Source organism: Adiantum capillus-veneris, chromosome 28, assembly GCF_014529385.1.
Source record: "Adiantum capillus-veneris isolate H3 chromosome 28, ASM1452938v2, whole genome shotgun sequence".
NCBI lineage: Eukaryota > Viridiplantae > Streptophyta > Polypodiopsida > Polypodiales > Pteridaceae > Adiantum > Adiantum capillus-veneris.
Window position 1 is genome coordinate 15632938 of NC_140958.1, and position 20955 is coordinate 15653892.

General features: G+C 41.5%; 1 protein-coding gene across 1 annotated transcript; it reads right to left on the minus strand.

The window, feature by feature from the left end:
* Positions 1-13540: 13540 nt before the first annotated feature.
* LOC147420096 (cytochrome P450 71AU50-like) lies at positions 13541-20034 on the minus strand. Its single transcript, XM_086504334.1, has 2 exons — positions 19038-20034; positions 13541-14327 (listed from the first exon to the last, which is right to left on the minus strand). The coding sequence occupies exons 1-2, from the start codon at positions 19914-19916 to the stop codon at positions 13710-13712; spliced, it is 1497 nt and encodes a 498-aa protein (XP_086360460.1). The 5' UTR covers positions 19917-20034; the 3' UTR covers positions 13541-13709.
* Between the last annotated feature and the right edge of the window lie 921 nt (positions 20035-20955).

The following is a 20955-nucleotide window of genomic DNA, read 5'->3' on the forward strand; positions in this document are numbered from 1 at the left end:
AGCACATTTTATTGCTCTCAAAAAGACTATTAAGGCACATCAAATGGAAAATCTCTTCATATTGCATATTTTCAAACACCATGGATTACCCACATCCATTGTGTCAGACATAGATCCTATAATGACCAGTAATTTTTGGAAAGGTCTCTTTGAAAATCTAGGAACAAGATTGAATTTCTCTTCGGCCTATCACCCACAAACGGATGGCCAAAGTGAGATAGCAAATCTTACAATACTCGATCTACTAAAGACTTATGTTACAGAAGTAGATCAACGCTCACAATGGGAAAAGTACTTACCTCTTGTAGAGTATGCCTACAATAATACTGTACATACTTCTACGGGAAAATAACCTTTTGAGATCATTTAGGGAAGACCTAAAAGTCCCTTGCTACTCAAAGTACATGGGAAGATCTTTGCCGTCAATGAGTACAGCCGCGACCTACAAGAATCTTTTCAAAAGATTAAGGAGGCTATATCCATCTCTCAACAAAGGCAAAAAGCTGCTGCTGATAAGCAGAGAAGGGCCTTAATTTTCAAAGAAAATGATTGGGTCTTACTCAAGTTTCCTAAGGCTCGATTAAGGCAAACGACGGGCAAAAATCCTTCTCGCCATCAAAAGTACTATGATAAACTAGCAAAAAGATACTATGCTCCTTTCAAAATCTTGAAGCCCACCAATGAGACAGCTTATCAACTCAAGTTTCCCAACCATTGGCTCATACACAATGCCTTTCATGTAAGCCTACTTAAGCCCTACAAAGGAGAGCCACGAAGTGAACCAATTATTGAAGACCCTCCCGAAGTTGAAGACCAAGAAGAGGTGCTACAACCCGAAGCTATCCTTCGGCATGAAGACAAGGTACTACGACATAGTAAGATTATCTGACAGTATCTTATTAAGTTCAAAAACTATCCTTGTGAAGATGTTAGATGGATGCATGGAATACAGCTTACGGATAGTATGAACCTTGTCAATGCTTACAATGCTACATTCTAGTAAGTAAATGTACAAATTTCTTTTAAATGACCCATGCTTTTGTCTTATAAGACTAGTCCTCTTTTTAATTGTGCACAAATTTAACTAGTATGCATGCTAGAATCATGTTTGTGATGACGACGTCTCTCAAACACCAAGTAGAATTTGTCACTCTACTTTGGGAGAATGAAATGGACTAAAGAACAGACATGCTTGCGGCAACTATGTCTCCCAAGCACCAAATGGATTAGTCATCCATCTTGGAAAGATGTCGTAGGGTAAAAAGGGATCATCTACTCACTAAGTAAAATTGACTAATGACTTAGGCTTTATCTCTTCTACCTCATAATCGAGGATGACTATGATTTCAAGAGAGAGGTAATGTCATAAAATCTAATATCTAATATCTAACCAACCCAAATGAGTTTCTCATATTAAACCGATCACTTAATGTGGGAGAATAAACGGGAACAAGGGTTAAGATATAGACATGTGCTTATAGATCTATCTCAACACGGGCCAATGGTAAAGGGGCCCAAATGAGAGCTGGTCTATCAAAGAGCAAGGCTAACCAATGGATCATAAGACCTCCAATGGGTTAGCTTCATTGAAGACCTCCAATAATGTGTGTAAAAGTCCTTTGACCTTAGGTAAGCAAGGGCTGAGCTTGAGGCGGGAACCTGACCCATCGAGGTGCTTGTCTTACTTGTCATGCTTGATGACTGAGGTGCTTGAGGTGCTTGATGATTGAGGTGCTTGAGATGCTTGAGTTGCTTGATGATTGAGATGCTTGAGGTGCTTGACATGCTTGAGATGCTAGGGTTGCACTTGAGGTGAGAACCCAGCCCAAGCTTAAAGTGCTGAACGGCCAAGCTTGTGGTGGGAACAGGGCCTATGCATGAGGGGCTTGAAGTGTCAAAAAGTCAAATATTCAATCCCTACAAGAAGGGGACGAGCCCTACATGAGGGGGGATGAGAGAGAACACCCACACACTCACACTAGGCATGCATGGTACAAAGAAAGCAGAAGGGACACTTGTTAAGTTCCTCCTCATGTTGCCCTCATGGTGTGCTTCAAGCCTATTGGTTGGCCACCCAAGGGCTCCAATGATATTTTAGGAGATTTAATCAATTGATTTTTCATTTATCAAGTCCTCCCTCTCAAAGGGGAAAGGGGGACACTTGTCCCAAGCCTACCCTTTCTACTTGTAATGCCTCCTGCTTGTGATTGGCTAGGCCTGGAGGGGTCCAATGAGCTTCAAGCATGAGCTACAAGGGGGGGTGACCCAAGAAATCTAGGGGGTTACTTAGGGGGTATACTCACCCACACACACCCACAAACACTCTCATTGTGTGCTATGCAAAGTGCAAGAGCTCCCTCTCCTTCTCCAAGCAAGTAGAGGTTGAGATACTACACCAACACTCTTGGCTATGATTTTCTAGGCCTGGAGGGGCCCAATGAGCTTCAAGCATGAGCTACAGGGGGGGGGGGGGTCGACCCAAGCAAGCTAGGGGGTTTCTTAGGGGGTATACTCACCCACACACACTCACAAACACTCTCATTGTGTGCTATGCAAAGTGCAAGAGCTCCCTCTCCTTCTCCAAGCAAGTAGAGGTTGAGATCCTACACCAACACTCTTGGCTATGGAGTACAAATCCAACCAAGATCCATGCTTCAATGCTTAAGCTTGCCATCTCCTTTTTCTTCATTACTATACTATTATGTATGCTAGTAATGATAAGTGAGGAACTAATTCTTTCTCCTACGAAATGTTTCTTCTTCCTCTTCCCTACCCTCATTCCCTGCTAGCTCTCTCCACCTTTGAAGGTGTTTGAGGTCTTGGGACTGAGGCTTGGGATAGTTAAAGCTTTCGTCAAGTTCATGCTATGCTTGTGATGCATGAAGATTTCCATCTTCATTGCATCACCTAGGTCACAACGAACACAAAGATTGTATTGTAACAAGTCTCTCTCAATGGGAGAAGTCATAATACAAATGCTTATTGGAGGGGGGACCGGCTCCGCATAAATCCGGTCCTCAATTGTTGTCATGTTCTCTAAATTCTCTCTCTTGCAAAAGTATTGTTCATGCCAAGTTAACTAATTGCTATGACTATGTTGCTATCTTCAATTATGTTCACCCGCTATGCTCACAAAGTCATTTTTCAAAAATACTCTCAAGTTAAATAGGCCAATTCCATTACATTGTTTAGACTACATATCACCACAAACCATTAATTATGTAGTTCTTCAACTAAATGAATGCTTTTATAGAATAAAAATATGTGGGTGATATTTGGATCTTTAAAGAAAATAAAATGTATTGCATTGTATATGTGTTGTTTTTCTATAGTTGAAAAGGAGAGAGTTAATAAATGCAGTTGGTGTTTATCATACATGTTGTCATAATAATCAATATCTAATTCTCCTAAATGATTTTCTCATATTAAACTGATCATTTAATGTGGGGAAGTGCCAAGGGAGAAAAAGCTAGAATATTGGTTAAGCTAGCAGACCGGCCACAGTAGGGATCCAAAGGAGGGAAAATAGGGATCCAAAGGGGGGGCCATCTGCAAAAGAGCCATGTGCAACAATGGGCTAAAAAGACCCTAAGGTTCAGTCCATTAAGACTTCCAAAATGCTAAGGTTCCAAAATTCAAAGGTTGTGTCCAAAGGTCAACCCTAGGGAAAATTGGATGCTTTGTGTGTGCCCTAAAAGTCTTTGCACATCCCTACATGGGAGGGGGCGAGCCCCAAAGGTAGGAGATGAGAGAGAAAGCCACACACACACACACACAGGCTCCCTTTACACAAAGGGAATGAGGGACACATGTCAGCTCCCTAGGCCAGATGCCCACAAGGTGTGCCCAATTCCTATTGGAAGACCCTTGAAGTTGACCAATGAGAATTAAGCTAGAGTAAATGTAGTTTAATTAATTTTAAAACATTTAATAAAAGAAACCAATGAGAATTAAGTCTCCTATAAGACTATTGGGCAGTCTCCCAAAGGGTCCAATGAGCATTCAGAAGCCCCATGGCTTGCCTGATTTCTATTGGCCAGGAGGCAAAGGGGTCCAATGAGAGTTTAGCTTAATTATTTAATTACGTAAAGCTCTCACAAAAGGGGAAAGGGGGACACATGTCAGAAGGCTATCACTTATGCTGCTTAATACCCATTGGCTTGACTTGGGGAGGTCCAATGAGGCAAAAGCCAGACCAAATTAGCAACAAGGGCTCGCCCAAGAGAGAGAGGGGGCTGATTTTTGTTGGGCATTGACACACACACACTCACACTTGACCATGTGTGAAGGAAGAATACTCTATCTCCTCCCAAGCTTTAATGGAGAGCTCATCACCTACTCCAAGCTTGTGAGATAGAAGCCTACATCAACACTCTCTTGGCATGTGGATGCAAATCCAACCAAGAGCCAAGCTTCAATGCATGCTCATCTCCTCTACCAAGCTAATTATTAAGCTAAGCTATGCTAATATGAGTGATTATGTGAGGAGATGTACATCTTTCTCGTAAGATACTCCTTCTTCCTCTCAATCTACTCTCATACCCTGCTAGCTCTCACCATCTTCCAAGGTGTGTGAGGTCTTGGGTCTGAGAACGGGGATAATTCAAGTTGTGTTTGATTAAGTGTTTTGCTTGGTGTATGAAGCTTCCATCTTCATTGCACTAGCTAGTCTTGAAGGAACACAAAGAATTGTATTGTACAATTCTCTCTTGATGGGAGAAACCATAATACAAAGCCTTTTGGAGGGGGGACCGGCTCCATGCAAATCCGGTCCTCAATTGTTGTCAATAGCTTAATTTCTCTCTCTTTTGAGAGTATTGTTGATGTTATCTAACTAGGTGTTATGATTTTTGTTGCTCTCTCCACCCAAGCACTCTTGTAATTCTCATTAGGAATCTATTCTAATGAAATGCCCACTATGTTCATGCTAATTTCCGCTACACATAAGTTATTAGGCCATTAAATGTTACATTGGTATCAAAGCTCTAGGTTTCTCTTTTCTTGCTCAAGAAGGGAGGTCCTCAAGCTAGCTACAAATGGTTGGTATTATTAATTGCCTGTGAGTAAGTAGAATAGGGATTTTTCAGCCTTGCAGTGCGCATGCCTTTGTGCAGTTAACGGGGCATCACCGTCGAGAGCTATGGTCTTAATAGTGGAGTCCTACAGGGCTTGCCTACGGCTTAACCACTATTGAGCTATTAGAAGATTGACAGGAGCCAGTGCTGTTTTGGTGTCGAAAGACCCTCTCTTCTATTCCTTGCAATTAATGGTATTCGAGCTGCGGGTACAGTAGCTTGAGTGCTTTTTCTAAAGGGGTAAAGAGGAGTAGCAACTAGGGCTTGAAGTGCCAAAGTATACCTAAAAAGTTTACACCTAAAAGTTGTTAGAATGGCTGACAATAGTAAAGAGAGTGAAATTAATGTTGATAACTTTGATTTTGCTCATGAGCAAGCTACTAATGATGCTTCAATGCTTGTGAACTATCTTGTTTCTAGGCTTCAACAAGCCATGGGCAATCCATCTCTCCAAAGTGAAGTGCAACGGCAGCTCCGTGCTCACGGGATTCTTCAAGCTCATCACCATGACGAGAGAACACCTAGGAAGCCTCCTTGTGAGACTACCAAAAGAGGTCTCTCTCCGATTCGGGAAGAAGAAGAGAATCCATATGAAGGGCTCAAGAATTTACTTCTTGATGATGCATCTCCTTCCCAAAGGAGAACTCAAGAGCCTCCACCGAAGGAACGAGAAAGAAGCGAGTCTCCCGCCACCTACGCGGAGATGGCTCCACGAAGACGGTGGGCTAAACGCTCTCCGTCACCACCAAAGCGGAGAAGACCATCGTATTCTTCTCCTCACCACAATTCAAAGAGGGATGATAAAAAGCAAGAGAAGAAAAAGGTGAGAAAGAGGACACCCTCTTCTCCATCTTCTTCATCCTCTTCCTCTTATGAAAGCTATGGTGAAGACGACAAAGATCAAGACAAGAAAAAGGCGAGAAAGAGGTCACCCTCTTCTCCACCTTCTTCAAATTCTTCACCTTTTGAAGAAAGTGATGGTGCAACTTTTGAACCATCAAAAAGAAGAGGCCATAGGAAATCCTATGCCGCATGGAAGAGGTCGTCCAAGCTGAAGAAATTCAAAGAGGGAGGGAAGAGCATCTCTTTCCTTACCTATGATGGCACCTTCGGTGCTACGGACAAAGTCTTGGCCTTTATCCAGCAATTCGATGCGGCGTTTGGAGATGAGGGCTTCACGGAGTCCTCTAAGCTACGCCATGTAGCTATGCACTTTCAAAAGTCCGCCAGACAATGGTGGTCTAGCCTACGAGCCAACGGTGAAGCTCCACGAACATGGAAGGCTTTAAGAGCTTCCATTATGAAGCAGTTTTTGGCCACCGATGCCAAAGACAAAGTACTCACCGAATGGCGAAGCTTAAAGCTCTCTCCCAATGAATCCATCCACAAATATGTAGACAAGTTTTGGGACCTACAACTCAAAGCCACTGTCTTCAAAAAGTTGGATTTTGGAGAGCAAAAGCAACAATTTTGTGCGGGCTTAACCGAAGAAATGGCGGAGTATGTCAACTCCCAAAGGCCACGTACCATATCGGCGGTAATACACCATACTATGGTGGCCTCTCGAATCAATTTCCAAACGGGGGGTAAAAGAAATAACAAGCCCCCGGAAAACAAGGGTTCCAATGAGCCTAAGGGGAAGGACAATGTCCAAAAGTCTCCTAAGGGAAATTCCAACAAAGCTAAAGAGAAGGGAGTTTACAAAGGAAAGAATAAACTCTCTCCTGAAGAGCTTGAGTGTTATCGTAAGGATAACCGGTGTTTCAAGTGCGGCGACCAAGGGCATGCGTACCGCGCTTGTCCCCAAAAGAACAACCGCCAAGATCCTCCTAGAGCTTCTTTGGTTGAAATCCAAGAGGAGGAGACTCACCAAACTCACCACAAAGGATCTCCTCTATGCCATGCTTGGGGAAAGGTAAGAGAACATGATGCTTTTATTCTCTTTGACCCAGGTTCTACTCACAATTTCATAGCTATGGAGTTAGCCACCAAGCTAGGCATACAATCCTACGAGATGGGAGATATCCTACCCGCAGACAGTGCCTTCAAGGGGCAAGAAGCTTCAGTCACTCCCTTAATCGGGAAATTGAGGCTTCATGTCCAAGGCTATGTGGACAAAGAGGACTTCTTTATCTCTCCTCTCAAGCATGAGGATGTAATCCTAGGGTCACCTTGGTTTGACCGCCTGGCTGCCGATGTTAAATTTCCTGAAAGGAGAATCTCCTTTAAGTTCAGGGAAAAAGACATGTATATAGATGCTAAGGAGATGGGTAACACCATCCCCATTGTACATACACCAGCTTTCAACAAGTCAATAAAGAGCTCTATTTCCGTGTACATGATTTTTGTTAAAGATTCTCAAAATGAACCTAATGCTTTAGCAAAAGAAAATAAAAGCAACCAAAAGGAATTAGAGTTATCCAATTTTCTCAAGGGGTTTCAAGATGTTTTTATTGACGACATCCCTTGTGAGCTACCTCCTAAACGAGGTAATGATGACCATGCAATTGAACTTCTTCCAGGAAGTTCACCGCCTAACAAACCTCCTTATAGAGTTTCTCAAGCTCAACAAGAGGAGATTATGCGGCAAGTGCATGAGTTAGTTGAGAAGGGCATGGTTAGGCCTAGCTCATCTCCATTTTGCTCACCTGTGCTATTAGTGCAAAAGAAAGACGGCACATATCGTATGTGTGTCGACTATAGAGCACTAAATAGGATCACTATCAAGAATAGGTTTCCCGTTCCACGGGTAGAAGACCTATTTGATAAGCTACAAGGATCTCCCTACTTCAGTAGGATTGACCTAAAAAGTGGCTATCATCAAATAAGGATAGTTGATCAAGACATTGTAAAGACCGCATTTCATACTACATTTGGTCTTTACGAATACATTGTCATGCCTTTTGGCTTGACCAATGCACGAGCCACATTCAACCGCTTGATGGAGAAGCTGTTCAGGCCTCATCGAACCTTCACTGGAGTGTTCTTTGATGATATTATCATCTACTCTAATTCATTGGAGGAACACAAGCAACACCTCCAGGTAATATTTCAAGTTTTAAGAGAGAATAAACTTTATGTTAATCGAAAGAAAAGTGAATTTTTCTTGCAAGAGATTCAGTATTTAGGTCACATTATCTCTCAAGATGGCATCCAAATGGATCCATCCAAGTTAGAGGTAATAAAAGGATGGCCTAAACCAAGGAATCTTCATGAACTAAGAAGCTTTATAGGTATGTGTGCATACTATAGACGCTTCATAGAAAAGTTCTCACAAATTGCGGGACCATTACATGATCTAACAAAGAAAAGTGTTAGGTATACATGGTCTGCTAAGGAGAACAATGCTTTCGAAAAGCTTAAAGAAAAGCTTATCTCTCAACCTGTGCTTACACTACCGGATCTCTCAAAACCATTTGAGGTCCAATGTGATGCTTGTGGTGATTGCCTTGGAGCTGTTTTGCTCCAAGAAGGGCACGCCATAGGCTATGAGAGTCGAAGGCTCGACCCTGTTGAGCAAGCTCTAGGCATATATGAAAAGGAACTCCTTGCAGTTCTACATGCCTTAGACTCATGGAAGCACTATTTATTGGGGACTCCTTTCATTCTACGAACGGATCACCAAAGTCTTAAGTACTTCATGACACAGACCAAGCTCTCCGACAAACAAATGAGGTGGGCAAATTTCCTTTCGCAATTTCATTTTCATATTGCTCACATTGCTAGCAAGCATAATCAAGTAGCAGATGCACTCTCAAGACGACCGAGAGTGAATGCGGTTTCCATAGCAACTCACAATGATTTATCTTCAATGATAGACGAGTATGCTATTGATCCCGATTTTAGAGATGTGATTTCAGCCCTTGCATTAGGGAAGAAAGAAGAACCATTTACTTTACAAGATGGTTATCTTCTCTATGGCAATAGACTATGCGTTACTAACTCACTACGTGAGAAAGTAATGTATGAATCTCATGCTCCACCTTATGCGGGGCATAGAGGGATTCAGTCTACCTTAAAGGGAATTGAAACATATTTCTATTGGCCTACCATGAAAGTGAACATACAAGAATATGTTTCCAAATGTGTGGTATGCCAAAAGACAAAATTTGATAGAGGGAAGCAACTTGGGTTGCTTCAACCCTTGCCAATCCCTAATTCACCATGGGAGAGCATATCCATGGATTTTATCTTTGGATTGCCTAAGTCTATCCATGGGAATACGGGAATATGGAAGATAGTAGACAGGTTCAGTAAACAAGCTCATTTTATACCTGTCAAAAAGACTATCAAAGCCCATCAAATGGCAACCCTCTTCATTTCACAAATTTTCAAGTACCATGGCTTGCCCATGTCCATAGTGTCGGATAGAGATCCTAGAATGACCAGTAATTTCTGGAAGGGTCTCTTTGAGAATTTAGGAACAAGGCTAAACTTCTCTTCGGCCTATCATCGATAAACTGATGGCCAAAGTGAAATAGCTAACCTAACCATTCTCGATCTACTAAAAGCCTATGTAACGGAAGTAGATCAAAGATCCCAATGGGAGAAGTACTTACCCTTAGTAGAGTATGCTTACAATAACACTGTACATACTTCCACAGGAAAAGCACCTTTCGAGGTAATTGAGGGAAGATCAAAAAGTCCCTTGCTACTTAAGGTACATGGGAAGACCTTTGCTGCAGATGAGTATAGCCGAGACCTACAAGAATCTTTCCAAAAGATTAAGGATGCTATCTCTATCTCACAGCAAAGGCAAAAGGCTGCTGCTGACAAGCACAGAAGAGCCCAAGCCTTTAAAGAAAACAATTGGGTCTTGTTAAAGTTTCCCAAGGCTTGATTAAGGCACACGACGGGCAAGAATCCTACGGGCCACCAAAAGTACTATGCTAAACTAGCAAAAAGGTACTATGGTCCCTTCCAGATTCTTAGGCCAATCAATGAGATGGCCTATCAACTTAAGTTGCCCAATCATTGGCTCATACACAATGCTTTTCATGTGAGCCTATTAAAGCCTTACAAAGGAGAGCCACCTCAAGAACCAACTATTGAAGACCCACCGGAGATCGAGGACCAAGAGGAGGTGCTGCAGCCCGAGTCCATTCTCCGACATGAAGACAAGGTATTAAGAGGCGGTAAGACTATCCGACGATATCTTATTAAGTTTAAGAATTATCCTTTCGAAGATGCTATATGGATGCAAGGCATACAATTAAAGGATAACCTAAACCTTGTCAATGCTTACAATGCTTCCCAAGAGTAAGCAAATGTACAAAATGTTAAAAATGAACAAAATTTTTGTCTTATAAGACTCTCTTTTTCTTTATTTGTTCACAAAAATGAAGTAGTATGCATGCTTAGATCAAGTTTGTGGAGACGACGTCACCCAAACACCAAGTAGAGCTTGTCACTCTACTATGGAAGACTGATAGGACTAATGTGCAGACATGATTGCGGCAGCCTCAGGCTCTCAAGCGCCAAATGGACTAGTCATCCATTATGGAATGATGTCGTAGGGTAACATAGGGATCCTCTACCCACTAAGAAAAGGACTCATGAATATGCTTTATCTTCTCTACACCATAGTCGAGGATGACTATGATTTCAAGAGAGAGGTAATGTCATAATAATCAATATCTAATTCTCCTAAATGATTTTCTCATATTAAACTGATCATTTAATGTGGGGAAGTGCCAAGGGAGAAAAAGCTAGAATATTGGTTAAGCTAGCAGACCGGTCACAATAGGGATCCAAAGGAGGGAAAATAGGGATCCAAAGGGGGGGCCATCTGCAAAAGAGCCATGTGCAACAATGGGCTAAAAGACCCTAAGGTTCATCCCATTAAGACTTCCAAAATGCTAAGGTTCCAAAATTCAAAGGTTGTGTCCAAAGGTCAACCCTAGGGAAAATTGGATGCTTTGTGTGTGCCCTAAAAGTCTTTGCACATCCCTACATGGGAGGGGGCGAGCCCCAAAGGTAGGGGATGAGAGAGAAAGCCACACACACACACACAGGCTCCCTTTACACAAAGGGAATGAGGGACACATGTCAGCTCCCTAGGCCAGATGCCCACAAGGTGTGCCCAATTCCTATTGGAAGACCCTTGAAGTGGACCAATGAGAATTAAGCTAGAGTAAATGTAGTTTAATTAATTTTAAAACATTTAATAAAAGAAACCAATGAGAATTAAGTCTCCTATAAGACTATTGGGCAGTCTCCCAAAGGGTCCAATGAGCATTCAGAAGCCCCATGGCTTGCCTGATTTCTATTGGCCAGGAGGCAAAGGGGTCCAATGAGAGTTTAGCTTAATTATTTAATTACGTAAAGCTCTCACAAAAGGGGAAAGGGGGACACATGTCAGAAGGCTATCACTTATGCTGCTTAATACCCATTGGCTTGACTTGGGGAGGTCCAATGAGGCAAAAGCCAGACCAAATTAGCAACAAGGGCTCGCCCAAGAGAGAGAGGGGGCTGACTTTTGTTGGGCATTGACACACACACACTCACACTTGACCATGTGTGAAGGAAGAATACTCTATCTCCTCCCAAGCTTTAATGGAGAGCTCATCACCTACTCCAAGCTTGTGAGATAGAAGCCTACATCAACACTCTCTTGGCATGTGGATGCAAATCCAACCAAGAGCCAAGCTTCAATGCATGCTCATCTCCTCTACCAAGCTAATTATTAAGCTAAGCTATGCTAATATGAGTGATTATGTGAGGAGATGTACATCTTTCTCGTAAGATACTCCTTCTTCCTCTCAATCTACTCTCATACCCTGCTAGCTCTCACCATCTTCCAAGGTGTGTGAGGTCTTGGGTCTGAGAACGGGGATAATTCAAGTTGTGTTTGATTAAGTGTTTTGCTTGGTGTATGAAGCTTCCATCTTCATTGCACTAGCTAGTCTTGAAGGAACACAAAGAATTGTATTGTACAATTCTCTCTTGATGGGAGAAACCATAATACAAAGCCTTTTGGAGGGGGGACCGGCTCCATGCAAATCCGGTCCTCAATTGTTGTCAATAGCTTAATTTCTCTCTCTTTTGAGAGTATTGTTGATGTTATCTAACTAGGTGTTATGCTTTTTGTTGCTCTCTCCACCCAAGCACTCTTGTAATTCTCATTAGGAATATATTCTAATGAAATGCCCACTATGTTCATGCTAATTTCCGCTACACATAAGTTATTAGGCCATTAAATGTTACACATGTGTGTTTGCAAGTGTTGGAATTAGGGTTGTAGAGAAACACACACAGCTTGGAGAAGACGAAGGAAGCTGAAGGCACACAATAGAGAGTGTGTTACTTAGTGTGGAATGGAAAGATAGATAGCCCTAGAGAGATCCCCCTTGGCGTGATGCGGTGAACGAGAGATGGCACATGAGTAAAGGGAAGTGCCATGCCCTGAGGACAAGATCAGTCCACAAAGGGAAGTAAGCCCAAAGCTTTGCGGAAAGCTTCAAGCTTCTCACGAGACAATGCCTTTGTGAAAAGATCTACAAGGTTTTCCTATGCAATGGAAAGATAGATAGCCCTAGAGTGATGGGCGTATATACAATGCACGGGGGAAAAAAACCTCCTAAAGAGGGAAAAAATGTCCCGGCGGTCCTAGTGTGTTCACACATATCACTACCACATGTATATGGTAACAGCAAGCACGTGCACACGTGTTTTCATGCACACCAAGTGCATGTCTCCTTGGGTTGTTCAAAATGTCATGAGTTTTTTTGTTTGGATACTTTTATAAGCGTTTACATGTAGCTTCAATGAATATCCTTATAGTGTACAATTTCTCCTTATGTATATGTGTGTTTGTGTTTGTGTGTGTGTGTGTGTGTGTGTGTGTGTGTGTGTGTGTGTGTGTGTGTGTGTGTGTGTGTGTGTGAGAGAGAGAGAGAGAGAGAGAGAGAGAGAGAGAGAGAGAGAGGCCTTGATTGTCCCCTTTCTTAATGCTCATTTCGAGCAAGGTTGCCACATGATAGCTTTTCAGATTGACCTTCTGGCTTTGAAGGCTCCCACAATTGTGTTGTAAGGATATAGCAACTCGTAGATTGTGTACCATTTGGCACATGTGGGGACCAAAGCCCAGAGCATTCATGATGTTTATTATGTATGACCAAGAAATCAGATCGTATGCTTCTTCAAGGTTGCGCTAGAGGAGGACACATTCCTACTGGTTTATAAGCTGTCTATTAAGACTTTAAAGTCAATTCTTAAATCTAAGTTCTTAATAGATAACTTATATACCATGTGTTCAATTTATGCCTGTAATTTAAAAATCTCTCTCTCTCTCTCTCTCTCACACACACACACACACACAAAAAAAAACGCTATTATGACTTAGAAGCTACTATAGAACCCTTACTTTTGTGAATTTTTATTAAAGCAATACTCAAACTGTGCAAGCGATGATATATTTAAACATTCAAAAAGAATTGCAAGAAAGATATCCTCACGCCGTGCCAGGGTATCAACGCTTGATCATATATTTATAATGCACATAGGCATGCTTTTTACAACAACCACATAGGACTCATAAGAACTATACTAGAAAAGCTATTCAAGAAGAATGGACCTCACACTACTCAAAGGTAGCATACTATACTAGACGTTACAAATAGTGTGCATTAAATGCTATGCTTTGCAACGCATTTCGGGGACGACCATAAGAGGTTCGGCACGGGTGGAGACAATACCAAATTTCTCATCTACAGTGACATAGTGTCCATGAGCCGGAACCCATTCAAAAGGATGGACAAGGTTGGCAAGTGTAGAGTGGATTAAGATATAAGCTAAAGGAAATCCTGGACAAGTTCTTCTCCCTGTGCCAAATGGTAGTAGCTCAAAGTGTTGTCCACGAAAATCCACGTGCTCACGATTTCCAGTTAAAAATCTTTCTGGCATGAACTTCTCTGGCTCCTCCCAAATCTTTGGGTCACGCCCAATGGCCCACACATTTGGTAGCAACATACTCCCTTTAGGGATTCTATAGCCCCCAACCTCGCATTCTTTGATTGACAAATGTGGTATTAGTAGCGGTCCTGGTGGATGTAGCCTCATTGTCTCCTTTAACACTGCTTTCAAGTACACCAAGTTTGGTAGCTCCTCCTCTCCTATCATTCTCCTCTCCCCCTTTGTGACACAATCTAGCTCCATTTGTAGTCTACTCATTGCTTGTGGAGTTCTCACTAGCTCTGCCATAGCCCAATCCAACACAGTGCTGGATGAGTCAATACTTGCTGCGATGAGCTCCTATTCACACAAAAATGCACATAGTTGAGACTACATATCACCACAAACCATTAGTTATGTATCTTTTCAATCAAATGAATGCTTTTATAGAATAAAAGTTTGTGGGGTGCTATTGGATCTTTAAAAGAAATAACAATGTATTGCATTGTATAATGTGTTGAAAAGGAGAGAGTTAATAAATGCAGTTGGTGTTTATCATACATGTGTGTGTGCATGTGTGTTTGCAAGCATGTGCACACTTGTTTTCATGCACAACAAATGTCTCCTTGGGCTGTTCAAAGTGTCATGAGGTTTTTTTGTTTGCATACGTTTACAAGCGTTTACATGTAGCTTCAATGAATATCCTTGTAGTGTACAATTTCTCCTTATGTATATGTGTGTGTGTGTGTGTGTGTGTGTGTGTGAGAGTGAGAGAGAGAGAGAGAGAGAGAGAGAGAGAGAGAGAGAGAGATAGAGATTATGTATCTTCTCCTTACTTACCTTAACATAAACATATGTTTAGACATATAGAATATTTTTTTTCACAAATAAAAAGTTCAAATGCAATTACAAAAGGGTAGAGATGTGTTGTATTGATTGATTTATAGAGCTATTTATAGGAACATATGCCTATGAATATGAACATTATCACATGTATGTGTGGAGAGAGAGAGAGAGAGAGAGAGAGAGAGAGAGAGAGAGAGAGAGAGAGAGATGAGTAGAGCCACACACACACACACACACACACAAACCATAATGTACAATGTTATTGTACGCATAATTTCCATACGCGCTTAGCCTAAATCAAGCTGTTATTTTTGTTGTGCCACTAGGAAAGACCTCAATGTTTGTTTGTGCTCTTTAGTTGGAGATCAAGCCAGTGTGGATTTAAGAGGTATATGAGTTATCATGCGTTTAATTTCTTGCCCCTAGTAAAAGAAGTTGAGGAATATTGGATCAAGCTATATAAGTGATGATAATGCTTTAAAGGAGATTCTGTATCATAGTCTAATTTTATTTGTTGCAATACTCACATAAAGTGATTTAATTTTTATAGAACCAAATTTTTTTCCTTATACTCATTTTGTTGTGGATGTATTATTTCAACCTAGAAAGAATTGTCCTCAAGCACATTAGGTGCCTTGAGGGATAAAATACACGAGCAAATTGTGCATGCAAGAGCTACTTAGATAGTTATGTTTTGATGACTAGTAGAAGTCACACCCAAGAGGTCTTCAATTGCATCTATTAGAGCCTACCTCTCTAGGTTAAATCTTGACCCTGATTGGAGGTCTTCAATTGCTAAACTCCACTCTGTAGAGTTCTTATGTTTTTTGACCGTGACGATCACTTTCCTGCTTTCTTGAGTAATCTCTTTGAAGCTATCAGTCCAGAAGTCTTTTTTAGAGATACACTAGTTTCTTGCCTTCTAATTTTGTCTAAAGTAACACGAGCAGATGATGTATGTGCAAAGTAGAATGGCTTGGTTCTTCTACACCTTCTCTCCCAAGAATAGGTCCTTCTTGTAAAACAAGATCTTAAGTAACACGAGCAGATGATGCATGTGCAAAGTAGAATGGCTTGGTTCTTCTACACCTTCTCACCCAAGAATAGGTCCTTCTTGTAAAACAAGATCTAAAGTAACACGAACCGATGATGCATGTGCAAAGTAGAATGGCTTGGTTCTTCTACACCTTCTCTCCCAAGAATAGGTCCTTCTTGTAAAACAAGATCTTGTATCCACTCACATCATTTTCTTGCAAGGCCTCTCGTAGTTGGGCAATTTTGGAGCGAGTGGAGAGAATTCTCACTAGCCGCTTTGCACCCTGAACATCTATTAGAGCCTACCTCTCTAGGTTAAATCTTGACCCCGATTGGAAGAGCACCCCAAAGTAACTTCCATAAGAACCTATAGGATCTACCTTAAAATATGTAAATGTAGCATGTGAGTTCATCAAGAGGGTTTTTAAATTTTAAGGAAGTTATATGCTCACATTGATAGAATTGGTTTTAAAAATCAATTTTGGAAAAAAAAAAAATACAAGTTTTAAAGCAAGAGTGGTCATTTAATTCATGAAAATATGGGCCCACTAAGGGTCCCGTATGTTTCTTGCTATTGACGTCCATCTAGATTCTTGCTAGTGCTTCCGCCACTATTTTTTGAGTGCGGACAACCAGTACATAAGTACTGTAGCATGTGAGTTCATCAAGAGGGCTAAATTTTTTAGGAAGTTGTAGGCTTACATTAATAGAAGGGGTTTTGAAAATCAAGTTTGGAAAAAAATATATACATATTCTAAAGCAAGAGTGGTCGTTTAATTCATATATTTCTTGCTACTAACGCTGATCAAGATCTTGTCAGTGCTTTCGATATTATTTTTTGAGTGCAGACAACTAGTCTATCTTGAACATATGTTTGTAGTAGATTTCCTTAGTTTATGGTTTGGTGAAGACCATCGACTTGTTGATGAGTAGCCATTTCGTTCTCTTTAGATTGAATGGGATGGATAACTAATCTACATCTTTTCATCTTGTGTTGCCTTAAGACCTTTGTTATTGAATTTTTTTTAAAACTTCTCTCTAGAATGGATACAATATATCACTTTTCAATGTTTGAGAACCAAGGGGACCAATGGGTTATGGAGTTTTTGAAATATTTGGCTGCCTCTCCCCATTCAAGTGCTTTTGTTACTTTGGTGCATTTGCATACCAACTTGTCCTGTTACTACCTGCTAGTTTTAGGTTGACCCATTGTGGTACCAACAATTTTTCATGAACTCCTACCTCTTTCCACAAGTCCCCCTAGGAGATAAGCTTCACTTTGTCATTCATGACCCATGTCATGATGGCCCATGCATGGTCTTGTTTGGCAATTGTGACCATAATTTAGCACCTTGGCAATAGCATGCACTACAAGGTCAAACTTCTTGTGTTGCTAGACCCAAGGAGCTAAGCAGCCCTTAGCTCCTTGGGCCTAGCAGCACATTTCCATTGATCCCATTGCCAGGGTATCAAATCTTTGGTGTAATTTTTCCATACGGATTTCTTCACCGGTTTCACGAATTTATTCTAATTGCATTTTTCCATTCTTAGGAGCAACCCGACGATGGATAGATTTGGTTCATAAATGAGTTGATCACCTTCAGCTTGCTCCAAATTTTTTTCCATGGCCCATCGGAACTTTTGCTAGTGATATTTCCCCACCTCTAGTGGGGCTCCAAGATGGTGGAAGATCTTTTCTTTATGAGGTTTTTTGAGCATATTGAAGGCATGTGTACACAATTGTCAATGCGCTCTAATTGTCAATGTAGATGATGTTGATAGTGTCATGTCCAACACCCAAATTAGCCATAAGGCGTCTGAGCCATACACGCTCAACCGTAGCTATAAAGATTGTCCTATAATCAACTTCACAATTGGAAGTGGCCATATTAGGTTGCTTCTTTCCCAACCATGATATGCATGAACTGCCAAGCATGAAACAAAAGCATCCTACAAATGCTTATACCCTAGTGGCTAGTTTCTCAACGATTGGGTGCAAGAAAGTGTGGAGCTTATATATGTGATAGGTAAAAGGACAACTCGGATGACTGACTCAGGGCGACGCGTGTCGTTCAAACAAGCCCTTGTTATGTAATTTCAGTACCTCAAGGCTCGGCATGAGCTTGAGGTTGGTTTGTAATTTTATGTTTGTCATTCTAATATAATCACTCACAATTGTGAGTTTTTCTGTTTGAATGGGGAGACCACAACAACGAGAAAATCTCCTAGAAGTCTGTCATGATTTTCAGGGCCATAATCAACGATTTTGTTGCAATTCAAAGGACGGCTTGCTATGTCATTAGAGGTCATTCTCACGGAGTTAAAGAAAAAGCAAAAAAAATTAATTTTTAAACAAGTCCCACTATAGGTGATGCAATTCAAAGGATGGCTCGCTATGTCATTAAAGGTCATTCCCATGGACGAGTTTTAAAAAATATATATATATATTATTTTCAAACAAGTCCTTTTATAGGTTTTCCTTTTGTGGTAAATGGAGACTATAAAAGGAAACCTAAGGATAGAGTTGGAGTGAGTCCGTGGAAGGATATTCCTAGTTTGCAATTAGATTCAAGGAAAATTACCAAAATACCCCTCTAATTTGTGGAAATTTCCAAAATACCCTTGTATCTATTTTGGTTGAATTGTTATAATTGAATTTTGGTTCTAATTTTTATTCCTTTTTGACAATTGAGATCCTTTTCTGAGTGCTTAGCATGTAACTTGTCACAAATTACCTTGTCTAAAATTAGTGAAGCAACTCAATTTCTAGTTTTAGCATCTTGTATTGATAGACAAAGTTTACCTTAGGAGAAATTCAGCCCCACAACCAAGGGTATTTAGGGAATTTTGGAAAATTAGAGGGGCATTTTGAAAATTTAGGACAAAATCTTGGGGGGTTTTGGGAATTTCCGCAAATTAGAGAAGTATTTTGGTAATTTTCCCTAGATTCAAAGTCAAAGGCATGATGCAAGTGCGTTTATAATTAAGTGGACTATATGATGTTTTTGTATAATTAAAGTGCAGGGATAATTTATGATTTTGTGAAATCAAATCGAAGCAAAATGCATTGGGTCTTTGATACAATTTTTATTTGACACTCCCTCTTTTCTCTCTCTCTCTCTCTCTCTCTCTCTCTCTCTCTCTCTATGATTAGCCATTAAAAGTGTAAACGCAGAGAAAAAAACGCACCATGATGATAGTCTTGGCGTCGTCTCTGTCGAGATTTTCAAGCAAGACGTCCACAATGACTTCGGGGGAACTTGGTGGGCGTTGCTGTCGTTCATGAATGAGCTGAGAGATGAGAGTGTCGGCTTGCGCGTGAACCTCATCTAAATTAGCTTTGAGCTTCCGATCCAAGAAGCCCAAGCCTGGAATGAAGTCGCCGATCATCGGCGCCATTAAGAGTTCAGTCATTCGATGCACTAGCATGGCCATGTCGATGCCCAGGATTGCATCGCTTATCTCTGCTAATGTCTTGCCTAGAAGCATCTTACAGATCGTACCCTCCGATAGGCTGGCAATAGCTTGAGTGAGGTTGAGAGGCTGCCCTGCTTGGAGCTCGATCCTGCGCATCAGCTCCATTATCTCGCTACTCCGTATAGTTTCAAACTCACTTATGCGCTTTGAAGTGAAGAGCTGAAGGGTGCACAGCTTGCGGGCATACCGCCACTCGTCGCCGTAGGGAGCCATAGATATGCCTGATGATCGGCCAAAAGCGATACGGCGCGTGAATTCCAAGGACGGCCGGCTGCAGAAGACTTTGTCATTTGGGCCGCTCAGGCAGGCTCTGGCGAAGGTTGCGTCTGAAACCACAACGGTGGGAACGACTCCTAGCTTCAAGAACATTATCGGCCCGTACTTATTGCTCAATCTGGCCATGGCCCTGTGAGGCAGCTCGCCTCGCGCCAGCTCCAGCAGGTTGCCTACCACCGGTAAACCCCTTGGCCCAGGTGGTAGCCTCCAGCTACCTCTGCCCCTTCTTACCAGCTGCAATACCACCGCAATGAGCAGCGCTGTCGCTGCCATTACCGCCACACCTCCACGTGCCAGTAGCCATGCTCCTTCCATGACAAGGCCGTCGACTGCAGATGCGAAGGAAGCTCGTCCAAGCGGACACAGAGAGGGTGTGTGAGAGTCTGAGAGACTGCAGAGAGAGAGAGAGAGAGAGAGAGAGAGAGAGAGAGAGAGACTCAGAAAGAGCGAGCTGCAGCCTCTGGCCTATCTATACACGTAGAATGGTGGCCCCAATCCAGTGATGTTGCAGGTCAATATTGAATAATGTCTGCACGCGTCCTCGTTTCAACGTCGAGACAAGCTGGTTAGAGCCGAGTTCCCCATTCGGTCAAGAAAATAAGCGGTTTTTTCAACGCGAGTCACAGTACCAAACCAAATTGAGATGCTATGGAGGCCATAGGAGGGTGGTAAAGAAAAAGTGCAAAGCCATCACCATCCGCCTGTGGTCCAACCGCCTATGGTCAATCAAATTAAATTTGATTGTCTACTAAAACATACAAGTCTCAATTTGATTGTCTACTAAAGCCTTGAGAATTGGCCAAGAAGGTCAATCAAATTAAATTTGATTGTCTACTAAAACACACAAGTCTCACACTCTAGTGGTAGAGAATTGGCCAAGAAGTTCATACTCTAGTGGTAGCTGAGAATTTTTTTCTTTTTCGATGTGAAGTATTAACTTATCGAAATTTTCTTTGAAAAAACTGCTTTCATTTAGGAGGCTCTCATTTGTTCAACCTAACGGGTCCATTTTGCCAACTTCGGTTTGTTTGTTTAGGTGCCTTTACATCACCTCATAATCTCATGTCTTGCATCTCCAATAAGTAGCATAGCCTTCAAAGTTCAAACATGTTGAAATATCTGAGTGGTTTTGGAATACATCCCTTTTTTCTTTTTTTGCAAAACTCACAATTGTGAGTGGATAGTATTAAGGAGTAGTACCTGATTATTTGAGTGCACACGAGAAGAGCAGGACTTCCCATCCTGTTCCTACCAATGAACAAATCATTCTTGAAGAACTTAATTTGCCATGTCCTTTGAATCCACTCGCATATTTTCCTAGTCATGCCCCTAATTGCCTGGCATTCCATGAAAA